An 18,485-nucleotide genomic window follows, 5' to 3' on the forward strand; every position below is an offset into this window, starting at 1 on the left:
GGAGCCTGTGGCCCATGCTTATAAGGGAGATAACTCCAATCGAATTTATTTGGTTTGTTAAAAAGCTTGTCTGAAATACGAAATACGAAATCGTGTAGACTTAATACAGAAATGCGATGGCACACTATGCCAAAGGCATCAACACTTGAAACAGAAATGTCTTTGTGTGTCAAATATATCTGATTTACAGACCGATTTGCACACACACTTGTTTCTAATTTGCAATATATTTGTTTGGTCCGTGTTATATATCCGGTCCAAAATTTCTGTGAGAGCGCCATCTGCGGACGGAGAAAGAAAAGTTCGTTTTCTATTTCTACCTCAGTTTATGCTGATAATAAATAAGTTTTGCGACATGATTACTTTTACTGCTATACCTTCCTTGTACAAGTCAATGAGCATGATAGCAAAAACAGATATAGTTAATATTTTATGAATTTACTCGTTTTGCCTAAAAAGTCAACAACCGGCTCACTGATTTTGACATGGGTCGTGCTGGTAGAACCCAGTCAGGCTAATGACAATTTTGGCGAACGTCCTTTCGCATTTCTGTATTGTGTGAATGAGGTTTTCAAAAACGTGACAGGTTTAACGCGAAGGCGGTTGACCCAAGAACGAATAAGCAGGAACTGCTTTGCTCTGCCTGAACTGGCTCAAGTCCGTTGAGTTACGGAATTTCCAGAATTATACGAGTCTATTTTTGGATGTTTAGGTCATAAGGTCTATAAAAGAGACATTGCATGAGGATAAGTGTTGATAATAGTGATTTGTGTCGGAGCAAGTGAGGTATTCATGATGCTGTTTTTGTTGTAGTCTGTCAATAACTGAATGTCATTTGTCATGTCTGTTTCATGTTTTGATATTGTCATATAATGACACATCTTGCTGTACATATTATCTCACTGTACACAGCATAAAAAGAGTGTTTAACAGACACTAATGACACTATTTATTCTGTGTGACATATTATTCTCATGATGAACTCAACACATCTGATATGAAATGTTAATGATATCTGGGATGATATGTAGGGATTCATCTCGGATTCCAAACTAACTGCCTTGGCAAGCAAGATGGGATGAAACTGTTCAAAATTTGATTGTTTTAGTGTTCTTATTTTTTGTAAATTCTGAGGAATTAGGAAATTTTAAATTCATATTGGGAATTTTAACTAACATTTGCTGCAGACTTGGGGCCGATACTGACCTGATCAAGATAAATCCCTGATATGTGTTCTTTAATCATTGTCAATACAACAGTACTCTTTTGTTATAAATGTTGTGCAGTACTTTTTAATCAATCTGAAGACATCTTCATGTTTCATTTTGTGTCACATTTATAATGAGAGTGGACATTTTGAATGAATGTTATTTAACACAAATAGTAGCTGTTACCACAGCAGCATGAACATTTATGACACCAATAACCACACTAGGGTACAATAACACACTTACCACTTAGCTCACACATTGTTCTACAACAGTCCTGGGCTGCTTGGGACCTATTCTGACCCTGAATCCCCACAAGTCTTGTACTTTTGAATACTCTAAATGTTTACAAACTAAACCAATATGGTGTTAGAAAACTATTTTAACAAATTGTCAAGTTTAATGTTACTTTGCAAACTAACTGATGCTTGTTGAAAGAATTGTCTAGAATCTGGATCAGGTTATGGTGAATAACCTGGCTCATGCTATCATTCACTGGTTGTCTAGGCCAGACTACATTAGTGAGTTTTATCCAGGCGGACATTATGTATAGCATATTTAATGAAATGGTAACATGTACAGTTGCTTCCTCCAATTAGATTGGTTTTGACATACTTTAATAATACTACCAATATCATTATCAAGTACAGTAAACTATGTTTATAACAAACACTCTCATAATGAACTGACCGAGATAATGAAGTTGTTTTTTAGTCCTGGTCATTTGTGGTATGTGTGCTGTATATGTGCTTATAATGAACTATGGTTATTACAAACTAAAATTAGTGGTCCCTTTGAGTTTGTTGTAACCATAGTTTACTGTAACTGAATGGATGGCAACCTAAACTTGAACAGATGATGATCCTTGGTTTGCGCATCTTCCCGATAAGTCCAGTTTCCACCCTTGCCGAACTAGGCTGGAATTCCTGGGCTCGATCGTAGCGCCACCAGTGGCTATTACGAGTTATGTCCTTTCTATGCCTCTACTATTGACCAATCAGATTCCACCTCTCGTATCACTTGCATTTGCTTCAAACAAAACGGTAGCACCCATTCAAGACGATCTGATCGATAATCAAGATCTATATTGTGATAAAACGAGTCTTACATCGTGAAGTGCATCAAATCACATGAGCACCCTGATTAAAAACATGAAAAGATTTAGAAAATATCTGTTAACAACGAGTTAGCGGTGCACATGCTTTGCAAATCCTGCAGTCGACCGAAATCTGCATGGCACTTTACGAACCAGACTTCGGTTTCGGTGCGCCATTTGATTGGACTATGCATAGACTTGTTAGTCCAGCCAAAATATAACTCCATAATACCAGCCTAGTTCGGCAAGGGTGGAAAATGGACTTTTATAGTCAGTTAACTCACCAGGAAGATGTGGTTTGTGAGGCTCTTATTGCACATCTAGCCCTCCACTGACATGTTTACCTTCAACTGATGCTGTGAAAATAAAAGTGTTTTTTTACTAATCCTACTCACTCTTGAATGCCATTCACAGACGTCATAGTGTAGTGTGTTTACCTTTGTTTTCAGTTATCTCTGGTGGGTTTGGAACACCATGAGTATATTTGGTGGCACATCACAATTCGGTCAGTCCAATATGTTCGGTTCATCCACAAACAACACAGCATACAATCCCATGAAGGACATTGAGGTAGGTGAAACCTTACTTATCAAGACAAGATAGAACCGCTAGTGTTAAAGAGAAACAGTAGTTATATATGAAAGTAGTTAGGACTTGTACTTGATTTGTAAGAAATGAAGTTGGTAGGGTCCTAGAGGTTTGCTCCCATACAATTTGAACTGAGGTACACCCAAACACGCCAAATCTTTGAGTTTTACCATAAGGTAAGGAAGCCTTTCATGCTTAATTTTGGAATTAAGCTAAGTCATTGGAAGGTATTCATACATGTGAACGAGTTTGAGTACTTTTTAATCATTTATTGTAAATTTTCTAATAAATTGTATATTTATATACTTATCGTATCTCACACATCCTAGAACAAAGTTTCCAACTTAAAAAAACACCACTCACCCAAACACATCCCATACATCACCAAATCACCACTGTGATCATGGTTCACACACCACTAAAATCCCGTGCGACACGACCCCAGCGATCTGATCACCTGACATATCCAGCACCCTCATTCTCAATTCTATCGCTATGGTGTTCGGACGTTATTCTTGAACAGAGAATTTTTGTTTGTTTGTTTTGTTGTTTTTGTTGTTTTTTTTGGTTGTTTTTTTTATATATAAAATTTGAATACACAACATCACTACCAAAGTTTCCACACCAAGATCGAAGAATAAGAAGAAATGCATAGTGTGAGATAGCATAAGTTTAAACATTTATGTTTGTTTGGAATGTCCATGTTGAGAACCATGTGTGTCTTGCAGGTTGCTTCTCCCCCTGATGACAGTGTAAGTTGCCTCAAGTTCAGCCCCGGTGCTCTCCCCTCCACATTCCTTGTAGCAGGCAGCTGGGACAACAACGTGAGTACTTAGTGATACACTGTTTATATATGTCATTGTTTATTATCAGTTGTCTAAGGTGCTGCAATTCACTTTGCTGAGTTGCGTCAATGGTTGTGGGTTCGAATCCCGGTTCGCCCCGATTATGTTTCTAGGTTTGTCAGCACCATACCCATCCTCGTGGGTTTCACCGAAGTGGTAAACGTCTGAGACCTGCATCATTTTGGGCTTTCCTCCCACATCAAGCTGACACACCGTGATATAACTGGAATACTGTTATGAGTGTCGTTAAACCAGACTCTCTCACTCATTGTTCATGTGAATAGCACAAACAAAAGGTCTTTGGGGACATTCATAAGAGAGCTTTAGTCTGAAAAACATCTTGTGTACCTACTGACTTGTAGACAATGTACTTCTTGTGGCAGGTGCGTTGTTGGGAAGTGCAGCAGAGTGGCCAGACGATCCCCAAGGCCCAGCAGACTCACACAGGACCAGTGCTGGATGTAGACTGGAGTGATGTAAGACCTTCTAGTTTTTTTGTTTTTTTTCTTCTTCTTTGTAAAGACCTTCTATGTATAATATAGTCAAGTCTCGTTAATCCAACACTCGTTAATCCGACAATCGGCTTTATCCGACACTAATGATGGGAACCGATTAAATCAGTGCTATTTTGATCCGTTAATCCGACAGTCTCGCACTCCGACTCCGACTCCCGACTCCGACACACCTAATTTGCAACGAATTACCGAAGTCACTCATTATTCATTCTAGTTAATCCGACACTGTCATCAGCGTACTCCGTGGTCATCTGCCCGCGAGAACACAGCCCGTGTTTTGATGCGAGACTAATTGGCTGGTAGCTGCGTATTACAATGGCTGTAGAGATAAACTTGCTTAACAATAAACAATTAATGCTTTGAATAAAGAAAACAGGATAAATCACTTGCTTAGATTACCTCAATCTTATTTATATTTATTTTATATTTTTTATTATTTGTTTGAATCCTTATCTATCACGTAGTGTCCAATTTTCAATCACGAATGTTGATACTACTACATTTCGTTTATCTGACATACTCGTTAATCCGACATAATCATATGCAACCATCAATGTCGGATTAACGGTACTTGACTGTACATGCTTTCGCATACTGTTTTTACAAAAAGCATCCTGAATTTCAGTGACTGAATCAAAAGTAAAAAGAAACATAAGATATATTTTATTATCCCAAGGGAATTTTTTTTGCAACGTAAGAATCTCATCAGCTGAATACACATGATTACACTATAAAGTAGATATGAATCACTGACTACTTGATTAGATTTTGTACAATACCTTTAGTTGATAGGCATTCTTTAAGGTGTACAGAACACTATGAAATCACTACCTCATATAGTCAGTGTGTTGAACAAACAATACAAGACCTTTTATGTGATTATTGAAGCCAACATTTTGGATCCAGTAAGCATAGGACACAGCATTAACAATCAATACAAACACACTCACTTTTATAACATTTACGTTATAGGCCTAGAAAATGGGCCTACGTCTGCAACACTAATATTTGTTTCTCCGGTGACAATGTTTCAGAGCTTGAGACATAACACAAACCCATTAGTAACAGGCATACAGTTTCATTGACAGTTTCCTCTGACGTCAAACTAGTAGCCATGTGCTTATCATAGGGGGGGCGGTTGGGTAGCCTAGTGGTTAAAGCGTTCGCTCGTCACGCCGAAGACCCGGGTTCGATTCCCGACATGGGTACAATGTGTGAAGCCCATTTCTGGTGACCCCCACCGTGATATTGCTGGAATATTGCTAAAAGCGGCGTAAAACCATACTCACTCACTCACTCACTCACTTATCATAGGACAGAAAGATTTCCTGCACTTTCAGTGAAATTAAACAATGTTAAACAGTACAACCTGAACAATTGTTCAGAATATGATAATTCATGTATGAATGGTATGACAGTACAGAACTTGATTCATCAATCATTACCCAGTCAACTTTATTTTGAGATGTGGGATAGTCCAGTGGTCGCTTGCCACACAGAGCCAGGTTCTCTGTCCCATCCGTGCACAGTGTGTGAGGGGTTTTCTTGGTACCCCAAACATGACATTACAGGAATCCTGCTTGAAGCAGCACAAGCTCACTTCCCTTTTAAGCCCTTTTGGGATTTCAGGCTGGAATAGGTCCCCAGCAAACCCGCTGCTGGTTGTAAAAGGTGACTACTGTATTCAACATAATAAGCGCCCCAGGCCCTCTGAAAATTAGAAATAGGGGTATCTTATTAGAATATTATTTTGGTGAAAAAAACAGAGTTGAAAGATCATAAATTTCTTGGTTTATGCTTACACCCTGAAATGTTTATATACGACAGATATATTTTTCCAGAATTTAATTTAAGGGTGCATACAACAGACAAGTGCATATTAAACATGAATAAATAAGACTTGTGTACATTGATCAATCGGAAGGGGTGCTATTTAGGATTGTTCACTAGCCAATATATTTTCAAATATTATCGTGGGCCCTTATTAGAGCGGGGCGCTTATTACGTTGAATACGGTAAGTGAATTTTACCGTCAGGCTCGATGACTTGGTGGATCATGTCATTGTACCCTAACGGCATGGATTGTTGCTTATAATAAATCACTGGATTCTCTGGTCCAAACTTGATTAATTTATTTACTTGTCATCGTCATATAGCTGGAATAGTCCTAAATGCAGCATTAAACAGCAAACAAATAAACAAATAAATCCCCTCCTACATGTCCTAACTGAAATATACAACCTTGGGTTGATTCTCCTGTGTCTGAAGCCCAGACCTGTCATGCCGTGGCTGGAACTTCAGTGTGTAGCTGACCCGTGAAGATGCCGGGGTAGAATAGGTCTTCAGCAACCCATACTTGGCGTAAAAAGCGACTATGCTTGTCGTAAAAGGCGACTAACGGGATCGGATGGTCTGGCTCTCTGACTTGGTTGATACATGTCATCGATCCCAATTGCGTGGATCGATGCTCATGATGTCAATCACTGGATTGTCTGGTCCAGACTCGATTATTTTACCGACCGCCGTCATATAGCTGGAATATTGCTGAGTGCGGCGTTAAACAACAAACTAACAAAACAGTGTTTCTCCAATATGGGTTGGGTTTAGCCACCTGACTGTTATGTACCAGTAGTGTGTGACAGTTGAAGGCTGTGTTTCCAGGATGGCACCAAGGTGTTCACTGCATCGTGTGACAAGACTGTGAAGATGTGGGACCTCAACAGCAATCAGGCCTTACAAGTAGCACAGGTGAGATACAGGCAGGCTTTACAAGTAGCACAGGTGAGATACAGGCAGGCTTTACAAGTAGCACAGGTGAGATACAGGCAGGCTTTAGAAGTAGCACAGGTGAGATACAGGCAGGCGCTACAACTAGCACAGGTGAGATACAATCAAGCCTTACAAGTAGCTCAGGTGAGATACAGGCAGGCTTTACAAGTAGCACAGGTGAGATACAAGCAGGCCTTACAGGTAGCACAGGTGAGATACAGGCAGGCTTTACAAGTAGCACAGGTGAGATACATGCAACTTTACAAGTAGCACAGATGAGATACAAGCAGGCTTTACAAGTAGCACAGGTGAGATACATGCAACTTTACAAGTAGCACAGGTGAGATACAAGCAGGCTTTACAAGTAGCACAGGTGAGATACATGCAGCTTTACAAGTAGCACAGGTGAGATACAAGCAGGCTTTACAAGTAGCACAGGTGAGATACATGCAACTTTACAAGTAGCACAGGTGAGATACAAGCAGGCTTTACAAGCAGCACAGGTGAGATACAGGCAGGCTTTACAAGTAGCACAGGTGAGATACAAGCAGGCCTTAAAAGCAGCACAGGTGAGATAATGCAATTTTACAAGTAGCACAGGTGAGATACATGCAACTTTACAAGTAGCACAGGTGAGATACATGCAACTTTACAAGTAGTACAGGTGAGATACAGGCAGGCTTTACAAGTAGCACAGGTGAGATACAAGCAGGCGTTACAAGTAGCACAGATGAGATACATGCAACTTTACAAGTAGCCCAGGTCAGATACAGGCAATTTTTCAAGTAGCACAGGTGAGATACATGCAACTTTACAAGCAGCACAGGTGAGATACAAGCAAGCTTTACAAGTAGCACAGTTTAAATACGTGCAGGGCAAATCAGAAACCTGTGATCGTGGGTTCAAATCCCCGTTTGCCCTGAATATGTTTCTAGGTTTGTCAGCACTGTACCGTGCTTGTGAGTTTCACTGAAGTTTTAAAAGGCTGAGACCTTCATCACTTCGGGCTTTCCTCCCATATTAAGCTGACACGCCAGATGTAACTGAAATATTGTTTAGAGTGGCGTTAAACCCAACTCACTCACTCACTCACTTACGATAAAACAGATTTCGTCATCTTGTCTGTTTGCATACTTACATGATCAGCAATGTAATGGTGCTAGGTTTAGGTTGTGTTCCACCATGGCTACAATGTTGTGTGGCTGTTACAGCATGATGCTCCTATCAAGACAGTGCACTGGGTGAAGGCCCCCAACTACAGCTGTGTGATGACAGGCAGCTGGGACAAGACTCTCAAGGTAAAGTCATACAGGGTTTCTGGTAGCTGAAGGTTTTCTTCAGAATAGGTCCTCAGTACCCCATGCTTGTCTCTGTAAGGATTTGTGGTCAGAATAGGTCCCTAGTACCCCATGAATGTCATCATATTCCAGTTGCATGGATCGATGCTCATGATGTCAATCACTGGATTGTCTGGTTCGGACTTGATTATTTACAGACCGCCATCATATAGCTGGAATATTGCTGAGTACGGCATGGTCCTTGTCAGAATAGGTCTCTTGTACCTCATGCTTGTCTCCCTTTAGGGATTCCTGGTCAGAATAGGTCTCCAGTACCCCATGCTTGTCTCCCTTTAGTTATTCCTGGTCAGAATAGGTCCCCAGTACCCCATGCTTGTCTCCCTGTAGAGATTCCTGGTCAGAATAGGTCCCCAGTACCCCATGCTTGTCTCCCTTTAGTTATTCCTGGTCAGAATAGGTCCCCAGTACCCCATGCTTGTCTCCCTTTAGTTATTCCTGGTCAGAATAGGTCCCCAGTACCCCATGCTTGTCTGCCTGTAGGAATTCCTGGTCAGAAGAGGACCCAAGTACCCCATGCTTGTCTCCCTTTAGTTATTCCTGGTCAGAATTGGTCCCCAGTACCCCATGCTTGTCTCCCTTTAGTTATTCCTGGTCAGAATAGGTCCCCAGTACCCCATGCTTGTCTCCCTTTAGTTATTCCTGGTCAGAATAGGTCCCCAGTACCCTATACTTGTCTCCCTGTAGGAATTCCTGGTCAGAAGAGGACCCAAGTACCCCATGCTTGTCTCCCTTTAGTTATTCCTGGTCAGAATAGGTCCCCAGTACCCTATGCTTGTCTCCCTGTAGGAATTCCTGTTCAGAAGAGGACCCAAGTACCCCATGCTTGTCTCCCTTTAGTTATTCCTGGTCAGAATAGGTCCCTAGTACCCATGCTTGTCTCCCTGTGAAGATTACAAGTCAGAAAAGGCACCCAATCAGAATATCACTGATGCTTGTCTCAAGAGACAACCAAACTACTTATACTAGTAGACTCAGTATCGTATCTGTTAAACAAACATGATGTGTATTATTATTGAGTGTATTATAGTATGTGATGCCATGTTTCTGAATAATGTTGAAGTATCTTTCTCCCCCAGTTCTGGGACACTCGGTCACCAAACCCCATCATGAACATCCAGCTCCCCGAGAGATGCTACTGTGCTGATGTGGTGAGTAATAGCCAACCACAGGTAACCATAGGTAACCACAGCCATACCACAGGCATATAACACCTATACCACAGGCATATAAGAGCCATACCACAGGCATATAACACCTATACCACAGGCATATAAGAGCCATACCACAGGCATATAACACCTATACCACAGGCAATAACAGCCATACCACAGGAATATAAGAGCCATACCACTGGCATTCAACAGCCATATCACAGTCATATAAGAGCAATACCACAGGCATATAACACCCACACCACAGGCACATAACAACCATACCACAGGCAACCACAGACACGTGACAGCCATACCACAGGCATATAACAGCGTTATCACATCAAAAGTACTCGTAGCTTTCTGTGTCCATACCGACCGTGAAGATCTGGGTTAGAATTTGTCTTCAGCAACCCATACTTGCCGTAAAAGGTGACTATGCTTGTCGTAAAAGGCGACTAACGGGATCAGGTGGTCAGGCTTGCTGACTTGGTTGATGCATGGCATCGATCCCAATTGCGTGGATCGATGCTCATGATATCTATCACTGGATTGTCTGGTCCAGACTCGATTATTTACAGACCGCCATCATATAGCTGGAATACTGCTGAGTGCGGCGTTAAACAACAAATCAACCAACCAAGCCGACTGTGAAGATCTGGGTTAGAATTTGTCTTCAGCAACCCTCTTTGAGCAGTTTGGGAAGTGTGCTTACATACTTTCATCAGTATCATATGATAATTATGAGGATAATATACCTGCAACATGCGTGTTCCTGTTGTAGAAATATCCCATGGCAGTTGTTGGCACAGCGGGTCGGGGTCTCATCATCTATCAACTGGAGAACCAGCCTCAAGAGTTCAAGAGGATGGAATCACCCCTCAAGTACCAGGTGACCAAAATGTTACTGTGTATTACTGGTTTTCTCTATGTGGTGTTTTAAGTAGGAAATACTTGAACTCCTATACACTCATGTGTCATACATACTCATGTAATTTCAAGAAGTTCAGTCATGTTATCAAAAGCAAGCCCTCAAACAGAATCTAAAATTTGCTGACACACCGTGATATGACTGGAATAATGTATAAAGCTGCGTTAACCCCAACTCACTCACTCCTATTGAAACTGAACTCTTGCTTATTAGAAACTGCAAATCAGACTGCAACTAGATCATGTCACCATGCTTACCCGATATTTATGAATATAATATTCAGTATGTATTTGAAGATCATTCACTTATGAACCATTATTCGACCAGGGGACTTTCAGACAGAATCCTCATAGTTGCAAGAAGTGAGAATCGTTCTCAAGTTTCTTCTGACATGCTTGTTAATCCCTTGTTTCTCTGTGCAGCATCGCTGTGTGAGCATCTTCCTGGACAAGAAGACGAATGCTCCGACCGGCTTTGCGCTGGGCAGCATTGAGGGCCGCGTGGCTATACACTACGTCAACCCCACCAACCCCAAGGACAACTTCACCTTCAAGTGCCACCGGTCTAACGGAGCGTCCAACGGCGTGCAGGACATATATGCGGTAAGTTCATCTGTGTGGTGGTCACCTTGGACTAATGGTTGTCAGGACACCTGTGGGGCTAATGGATAGAGCATAGCCTCGAAAGCAGGAGGTTGTGGTCAAATCCCCTGCCTGTGTCATGGTACTTATAAAAAAATGGTACTTATTGTTACCCTGCCTACTTTAAGGGGATAAAACAAGGACTGATTGTCTCTGAGGCATTATTCTGAGTGCGGTATCCATGTTAAACTAAGGGTAGCACTATGAAAATCCAGACTAGTACATGACAGCTTCACACACATACGTGCATGTTATTTGCTATGTAAGTACAATATTCATGAATGCGACATTACGTACCTTAAAGATTCCTGGTTAGAATTGGTTTTCAGAAACCATGCTTGTCATAAGAGGCAACTAACGGGATCGATTGGTCAGGCTCATTGACTTGGTTGATGCATGTCATCCTATCCCAGTTGCTCATGATGTCAGTCACTGGATTGTGCAGCGTTCAACAACAAACAGTTAGAATGAGACATTACACCCATTTGACCTCACCTCATCTAATTGTGGTGGGCATGGCAAAGCCAGCTGTCTCTCCATCATATTGATGAGCTGATGATGTTGGTCTGTTCAGGATTCTTTGTAACGTTTAAAGAAGGGCTTGAAGCAGTGGGGCGGTCGGGTAGTCTAGGGGTTAAAGCGTTCGCTCGTCACGCCGAAGACCCGGGTTCGATTCCCGACATGGATACCATGTGTGAAGCCCATTTCTGGGGTCCCCCGCCGTGATATTGTTGGAATATTGCTAAAAGCGGTGTAAAACCATACTCACTCACTCACTTGAAGCAGTGTCCCAAATAGCTGCCTGCCCCCCTGCCCGTGACTGGTAACTTCTGCATGAAATTTTGTTCCTCCCTTGCCCAACTGTCTGGCAGATAATTTTAAGACTACATATGTATTCAATTTTATCATAACTTCTCATGGATTCTCAAGTAAGTCTTTACATTATTTCAACTCAATCAAGACGCGATTTGTCTCATATTTTTGGCAATATTTCCATATTCATAATGTTTACAATGTGGGTAGGTAACTTTGAAGATGGGCAGCCAAACCTGCCTAACTGTCTTTTCGGGTTTCAAAATTATTTCAAACTTTGGCTTAAAGTAGGGTTGTGCAATATAACTGGTATACCAATATATCGCAATACAACCCTTGCATATTAATATTTTCCAATACAGTTACGGAGGAATTCTAAATATATAATTATAAAAATTATATCAACTATCTTGAGAGGTTTGGGTGGACAGGTTCCTATCTTAACCATGCAATCAGTCTCGTTTATCCATACTACCTATTTTGTAATCAGAAGGCTGGAATTTTGAATGAAGAAGTGCCATTTGAACAGTACAAATATATATATTTTGGGCTCTAACACGTATTGCAATATGCATCACAATACAGCTCTCTGTATTGCGAAGTATTGCAATACAATTAATTTTCCATTTTTCTGTATGTAAAGAAAGACATTGATCTTGTAATACGATTCATTGTTGAAAATGTGATTGACCACTGAACATGAGTCACAAGCGTAAAGGACCCTTGAAGATCTGGGGAGAATAGGTCCTCAGCAACCCATGCTTGCCGTAAAAAGTGACTGTGCTTGTTGTAAGAGGCGACTAACGTGATCGAGTGGTCAGGCTTGCTGACTTGGTTGATGCAGGTCATGGTATCCCAATTGTGTGGATCGATGCTCATGATGTCAATCACTGGATTGGCTGGTCCTGACTCGATTATTTACAGACCGCCGTCATATAGCAGGAATATTGCTGAGTGCGGTGTTAATCAACAAACAAACAAACTAACCTAAAGACAGTATATGATTGGACAATGAGGTGTCATGAGTTCTATTTACTTGATGAAAACACTGAATACAAGATGCCACTCTTCTGCAGGTGAATGACATCTCGTTCCATCCTGTCCACGGAACTCTGTCAACTGTGGGATCTGATGGCCGATTCAGCTTCTGGGACAAGGACGCCCGCACCAAGCTGAAGACCTCGGACCAGTTTGACCAGCCTATCACGACCTGTAACTTCAACGCTCAGGGCAACATTTTCGCCTATGCATCCAGCTACGATTGGTCCAAGGTGAGAACAAGCTAATATTATTGAGAGGTTCATTCTTTGCTGAGAGTACTGGGAGTTCTGTTCTTTAGTTCCCCACATGGGTACCATGAAGCCAATTCTTGGTGTCTCCTGTTGTAATATTGCCAAAAGAGGCATCAAGCCATGCTCACTCACTCACTCCGTCACAATTGACACCTAGTTGATGCATGTCAACGTATCCCAATGGCATGGGTCGATGCTCATGATGTCAATCACTGGATTGTCTTGATTATTTACAGACAGCAGTCACATAGCTGAAATATTGCTGAGTGTGGTGTTAAACAACAAACAAACAAACAAGCAAAAATCATTGTCTAGGCAATAAAAGATGTCAAAACATTGTCAGTAATTCTCTTTGTTGGACAATTATTGTTTTGGATAATTCAAGGGTGCATCAATCAGATTTTGTTAAAATAAGCACATTTTATTTCACATGAAGCTTTCCCAAGTGTTAAGATGACCTTGAAATGTGCCATTTTAATTCAAAATACATAAGCCTGTTTTGGGGCATATCTTGGCAAAGTCAAGTGTATGAGAAGTGTATGTAAAATAACTTTTGATGACGTCACTGCGGAGGTAAGAATGTTCTGTTCTCTGTTATTGTATCGTCTAAGGTGCCGCTGTGCAGAGTTACGTCCCTTGGGCACGCCAGAAACCTATGATTGTTTGTTCGAATCCCGGTTCACCCCGATTATGTTTCTAGGTTTGTCAGCACCATACCCATGCTCGTGGGTTTCACCAAAGTTGTAAACGTCTAACACCGGCATCACTTTAGGCTTTCCATTCACATTAAGCTGACACGCCGTGATGTAATTGGAATACTGTTAAAAGCGGCGTTAAAACCAACTCACTCACTATTGTATCCTGATGACATGGACTGTTGTTCATTTATATTCTCATTTTCAGGGTCATGAAGGCTACGATCCGCAGAAGATGAAGCCACATATCTTCCTCCGGTCCTGCTTTGACGAACTAAAGCCAAGCACCAAGAGGTCATAAACACATCCTGCCCTCCGCCTCACACAAGATGGACGACCGTTGCAGTCATGTCTCATGATGTGCAACAATTATCTTAATATGAACATTATTTTGACATACTTATTCACAATGGGTCACACCATTTGGTGATTTAATAACATGATCGGTTCAAAGTCATAAATCTTGTAAATATTCATGCTAATTGTCATTTTTTGTTTCATCCTGTAAGTTTTTGTCATATGTCAGTGCAAAGTCAAGCTGTCCAAGAATCTGGTCATTATGAGTAATACGAACAGAGCATGTGCTATTGACAAGGGTCCAATCACTGATGATCCACAGACTCGACTGGAGGGATCTGTTTTGGATAACAGAAGGGTGAATCTGATTTTGTTAAAATAAGCACATTTTGTTTCACATGAAGCTTTTTCAACAGTGAGGGTGACCTTGAAATGTGATATTTCAATTCCAAATAGATAACCCTGCTTTTGGGGCATATTTTGGCAAAGTCACCGAAATATATGTTTTGCCCAAAAGCGGCATCAGAAGAGGTCCTCCTGACTGCTGAAATGGTCCAGATCTTAGCATGTGTCTCACCTGGCTTTACTATGTCTCCTTCATGTTACCTGGTGGTCACCTTGAGCTCGTTGCCTTGTTGTAACGTATAGTTGATATTGATGTACATAAGCATGATAAGACAATAAACAATCTTCACCAGTTACATTATTTGTGTTGTCAATTATGTAAATTAGTATCAATATGCTATGATGTTTTTACCTCAAGACTGTCAGATTAGACTCGTACTGGGGCAGATAAAGTGCAAAATATACTAGGAACACTATTTGAGTGAATCGGCAAATTTATGTGAAGAAATCTTCAATATCAGGTCAGTGTCCCTTGAGCATTGATGCTGACACAACATCTGGGCATACTGGATATCAAATGCCACATTGTTTCCCGTTTTATCCTTCGCCATTCGTGTTGTGAGGCCTGGCCAAGCTGTTGCAAAGTCTGGGAACCCTGAGGTCGGTTGTGAACTCTTCTGTCCAGAACATCCCAAAGGCGTTCAATCGGTGACATAGCTGGAGATTTGGCTGGCCAGGGCAGTGTTGTGACACTTAAATGCCCCAGACACTTGTCTGCAACACAAGCTCTGTGAGGACGTGCGTTGTCATCTTGGAACTCAAATTTGGTCCACATAACGTAGACCAGTCCTCTTCCCTTGCAGAGCACAGATCCGATCTGTCCTATATGAATTCAGGAGAAAACATTGTGTATCTAGAACGCTGCTGTTGTGTGCCACAGTCAGATGCATTCCACTGAAAGGGCGTCTTGATTTCTGACTCGCAGTTTTCAACCTGTTTCCTAACGTTGACGTCGACAATCGGATTCCTGTGGCAGTTGTGAAGTTGTTCCTCAGTTTGGTGAAAATATGAATCTGTTCCTCATTGCAGTGGTATCGATCCTGCCTGGGAGTAGTATTTCGTGGCCTTCCCCTACCCAGCTTAATTTCAATCTTACAGATAAAATCACAAGGGTTCCCTTAAATATTGTTTATTGTATATAAGTTAATTGTTCAGATGAGGATACAAGCATGAACCTTTACATCAATATTCCTATTGGTATGTTTACTCTGCAAAAAATCGGAAATTGATTTTATGTATATATTTTTATATCACATAAATTAATCAACAGATGGTAATCGATTGTTCAAAATTGGCAAACATCATTGTCATTGACCCAGGTTCCATATGGCACACATGGAACAGTAGATTGTCAAGGTGAAGGTGATCTGTTCTCAGTATCTTGCATCGTCATCCCATGGAAGCAATCAGATCCCGAATTGTGACCTGGGGAATGTTCACCCACTCTGCCTGCAGTGCTTGTGCCAACTGTCGGAGGTTCTGTGGTTGGTGCTGACGTGCTCGCAGTCGTTGATCCAGTCCATCCCATAAATGTTCAATTGGGCTTAAATCTGGATAACTGGAGGGCCACGGCAGGACCTAATAATCACTTATATTACCTTACTATATGTGTAACTATATGCTGTGTAAAAGGACGTTTTGTGGAATAATAAGTTCGTTCAATGAAATGCCAAGATATCTTCTAATATTTGCAATGTTTCTGAAGCAGTGATATATATAGTTGGCAACATGAAAGACATGTTCATAAGTCATGGCTTGTGTTGGTGAATTAATGTAATTAGGGAGGCGTTTACAGATTTACAATTGCATCCTTTCAGTCCCCCCAAAAATGTAAAACTCGAACAGTATGGATATTTGTGGGCAACATATCCTTGTGTTCAGTTCAAATACTGTGTGACCATCAGGACATTGTTACTATTGCAAAATCTAAACCACACTTGGGAAACAGGCACCACTACTGCTGCGGTTTAACGAGGATCTTTACTGTATTTCCTTGCAGTGTTCGACAGGGTGACGCCACCAGGTTTTATCGTCCAACATTCAGCAGACAACTTGGGAAGTTGTTAGGGAGAACCCCTGGTTATAGTGTGGTATAAGCTTGTATATTCAAATGTACATCTTCAAACAAGGTGTATTTTGGATCAAAGGTAATTGGTATTCTTATGACCAACAATGTGTTCTTCATAACGCTACCTCCACAGTCCAACATCCGTCTCGACGTCAAAACAGACAGAACTTGACGCCAAGACGGTACGTGAATTCCACGTTCCGGATCGTCGGCCCTCCTTTTCCCAAGCATTTCAGAATCAACGACTGTCAGCTGGGAACAAGCAGCAAGCCCCGCGGGTCTTTGTATTGATGACAAGTCGACAAACCAGGATCATTTAGAGGCATGGTTATAATGACGTCATGTTATCATATGTTGAGTGTGTGTTTGTTCGTTTAACGCCGCACTCAGCAATATTACAGCAATATACACATACATCCTGCCTTCCTCAAGCTCAGGACACAAGCAGTGACGGACGCCGTGAAGAACACATTGCTTAAGAACAGTGCCTGGACAGTGGCCAACTGGTCAGTGGAGGACACATCAGGAGGAATGATGACGTAGAGAAACCTGACATGAGCCATCCGCTCAGACGGGCCGTACATGTCTATTCCACTATAGACTGACGTCCTACGATTTATTCCAGCTATGTGAGGGTTGTCTGGACCAGACCATGCGGGGATTGACGATGGATGCATCGATCGACACAATTGGGATACTGGTTGTTTCTTTACTGTGATGTGTTTGGTTGTGTATGTTGTATGATTGTATGTATGCGTTCGTAAATGTTATAGAGAATGACTAGTTGACTTTACGAATGTGCAATGATTGCGTGGTGTTAGGTTTGCTTTATAACATCTCATCAGCGTCTGTTTTGTTCGCCATCCCCTTGCGATGAATGGACTGCTCCACTGTGACGTCAAACCACTCATTATCGCCAGATAAATACCGAAAAACATGGCCGTCCGAAAACGTAACGTTTGGAAACGTTTATAACACAACACTCATATTTTCTTGTAAACGTATAGTTAGAAATACGAAAATTGGTTACGAAGTTTCTTTTTTTAAGGCTACGAATTTTCCAAGGGTATAAAATTTCGAGAAATAAGAATGCGTTTGGGTTATGAACCGCAACTCATACCAGTGTAACATGACGTCAAAGTCAGAAATGGACCAGACCAAATATTAAGGTGTGTTCCGGGCCGACAGGGTCCAATCGTCATCAACACTTGCTGTGCTATGACACCCACATTCATGTCATGACCATTGAATTCGGTTAATTCAGCCTTCATGGTATAGTTTGTTTGTTTGTTGTTTACGCCGCACTCCGCAATATTCCAGCTATATAACGGCGGTCTGTAAATAATCGAGTCTGGGACAGCCAATCCAGTGACTGACAGCATGAGCATCGACCCACGCAATTGGGGCACAATGAAATGCATCAACCAAGTCAGCGAGCCTGACCACCCGATCCCGTTAGTCGTCTTTTACAGCAAGCATGATGGGTTGTTGAAGACCTATTCTATCGGTGGATCTTTACGGTGGTAGAATGTCTGCCCTGAGAGCGGAAGGTTGGTGTTTCGATCCCCGCCTGCGTCATACCAAAACGACGTTGAAAGGTTGCACGTCTTGCCACCCTCCTGCTTATCGGCACGGAATATACTAGATTTTAGGTCTTCCTGTTAAACTGCGGAATGGTACCTCAGTGAGGGGTACTATAAAACCGACATGAGTCCGGACTAGTACAAGCAGCCGCACATGCACGTAAGTGTAACAATACTGTAAGCGGCGTAAACCTCATTTCACCACACTATTCATTTCATGGGATTGAGGC

The 18,485-nt window shown here is 41.6% G+C and overlaps 1 protein-coding gene across 2 annotated transcripts; it reads left to right on the plus strand.

Annotated features, from left to right (window-relative positions):
• Positions 1 to 243: 243 nt before the first annotated feature.
• LOC139478782 (mRNA export factor-like) lies at positions 244 to 14,891 on the plus strand. 2 transcript variants are annotated; one of them, XM_071261402.1, is made up of 11 exons: positions 244 to 301; positions 2,754 to 2,874; positions 3,621 to 3,716; positions 4,121 to 4,213; positions 6,914 to 7,000; positions 8,233 to 8,319; positions 9,456 to 9,527; positions 10,315 to 10,422; positions 10,884 to 11,063; positions 12,992 to 13,186; positions 14,111 to 14,891. In XM_071261402.1, exons 2-11 carry the CDS (start codon positions 2,779 to 2,781, stop codon positions 14,201 to 14,203), a joined length of 1,107 nt encoding a protein of 368 aa, XP_071117503.1. In that variant the 5' UTR covers positions 244 to 301; positions 2,754 to 2,778; the 3' UTR covers positions 14,204 to 14,891. The 2 variants fall into 2 exon arrangements, with proteins under 2 accessions (XP_071117503.1, XP_071117504.1); XM_071261403.1 differs by lacking the exon at positions 244 to 301 and adding an exon at positions 726 to 786.
• Positions 14,892 to 18,485: the final 3,594 nt, after the last annotated feature.

Source organism: Haliotis cracherodii, unplaced genomic scaffold, assembly GCF_022045235.1.
Source record: "Haliotis cracherodii isolate W230 unplaced genomic scaffold, xgHalCrac1.p SCAF_4, whole genome shotgun sequence".
Classification (NCBI taxonomy): Eukaryota; Metazoa; Mollusca; class Gastropoda; order Lepetellida; family Haliotidae; genus Haliotis; species Haliotis cracherodii.

Excerpts from the sequence above, each read along its gene's own strand:
- LOC139478782 (XM_071261402.1), top strand. The coding sequence starts at position 2,779 with ATGAGTATATTTGGTGGCACATCACAATTCGGTCAGTCCAATATGTTC. Across the intron at positions 9,528-10,314 it reads GATGCTACTGTGCTGATGTG|AAATATCCCATGGCAGTTGT; the intron begins GTGAGTAATAGC and ends TTCCTGTTGTAG. Across the intron at positions 13,187-14,110 it reads CCAGCTACGATTGGTCCAAG|GGTCATGAAGGCTACGATCC; the intron begins GTGAGAACAAGC and ends TCTCATTTTCAG.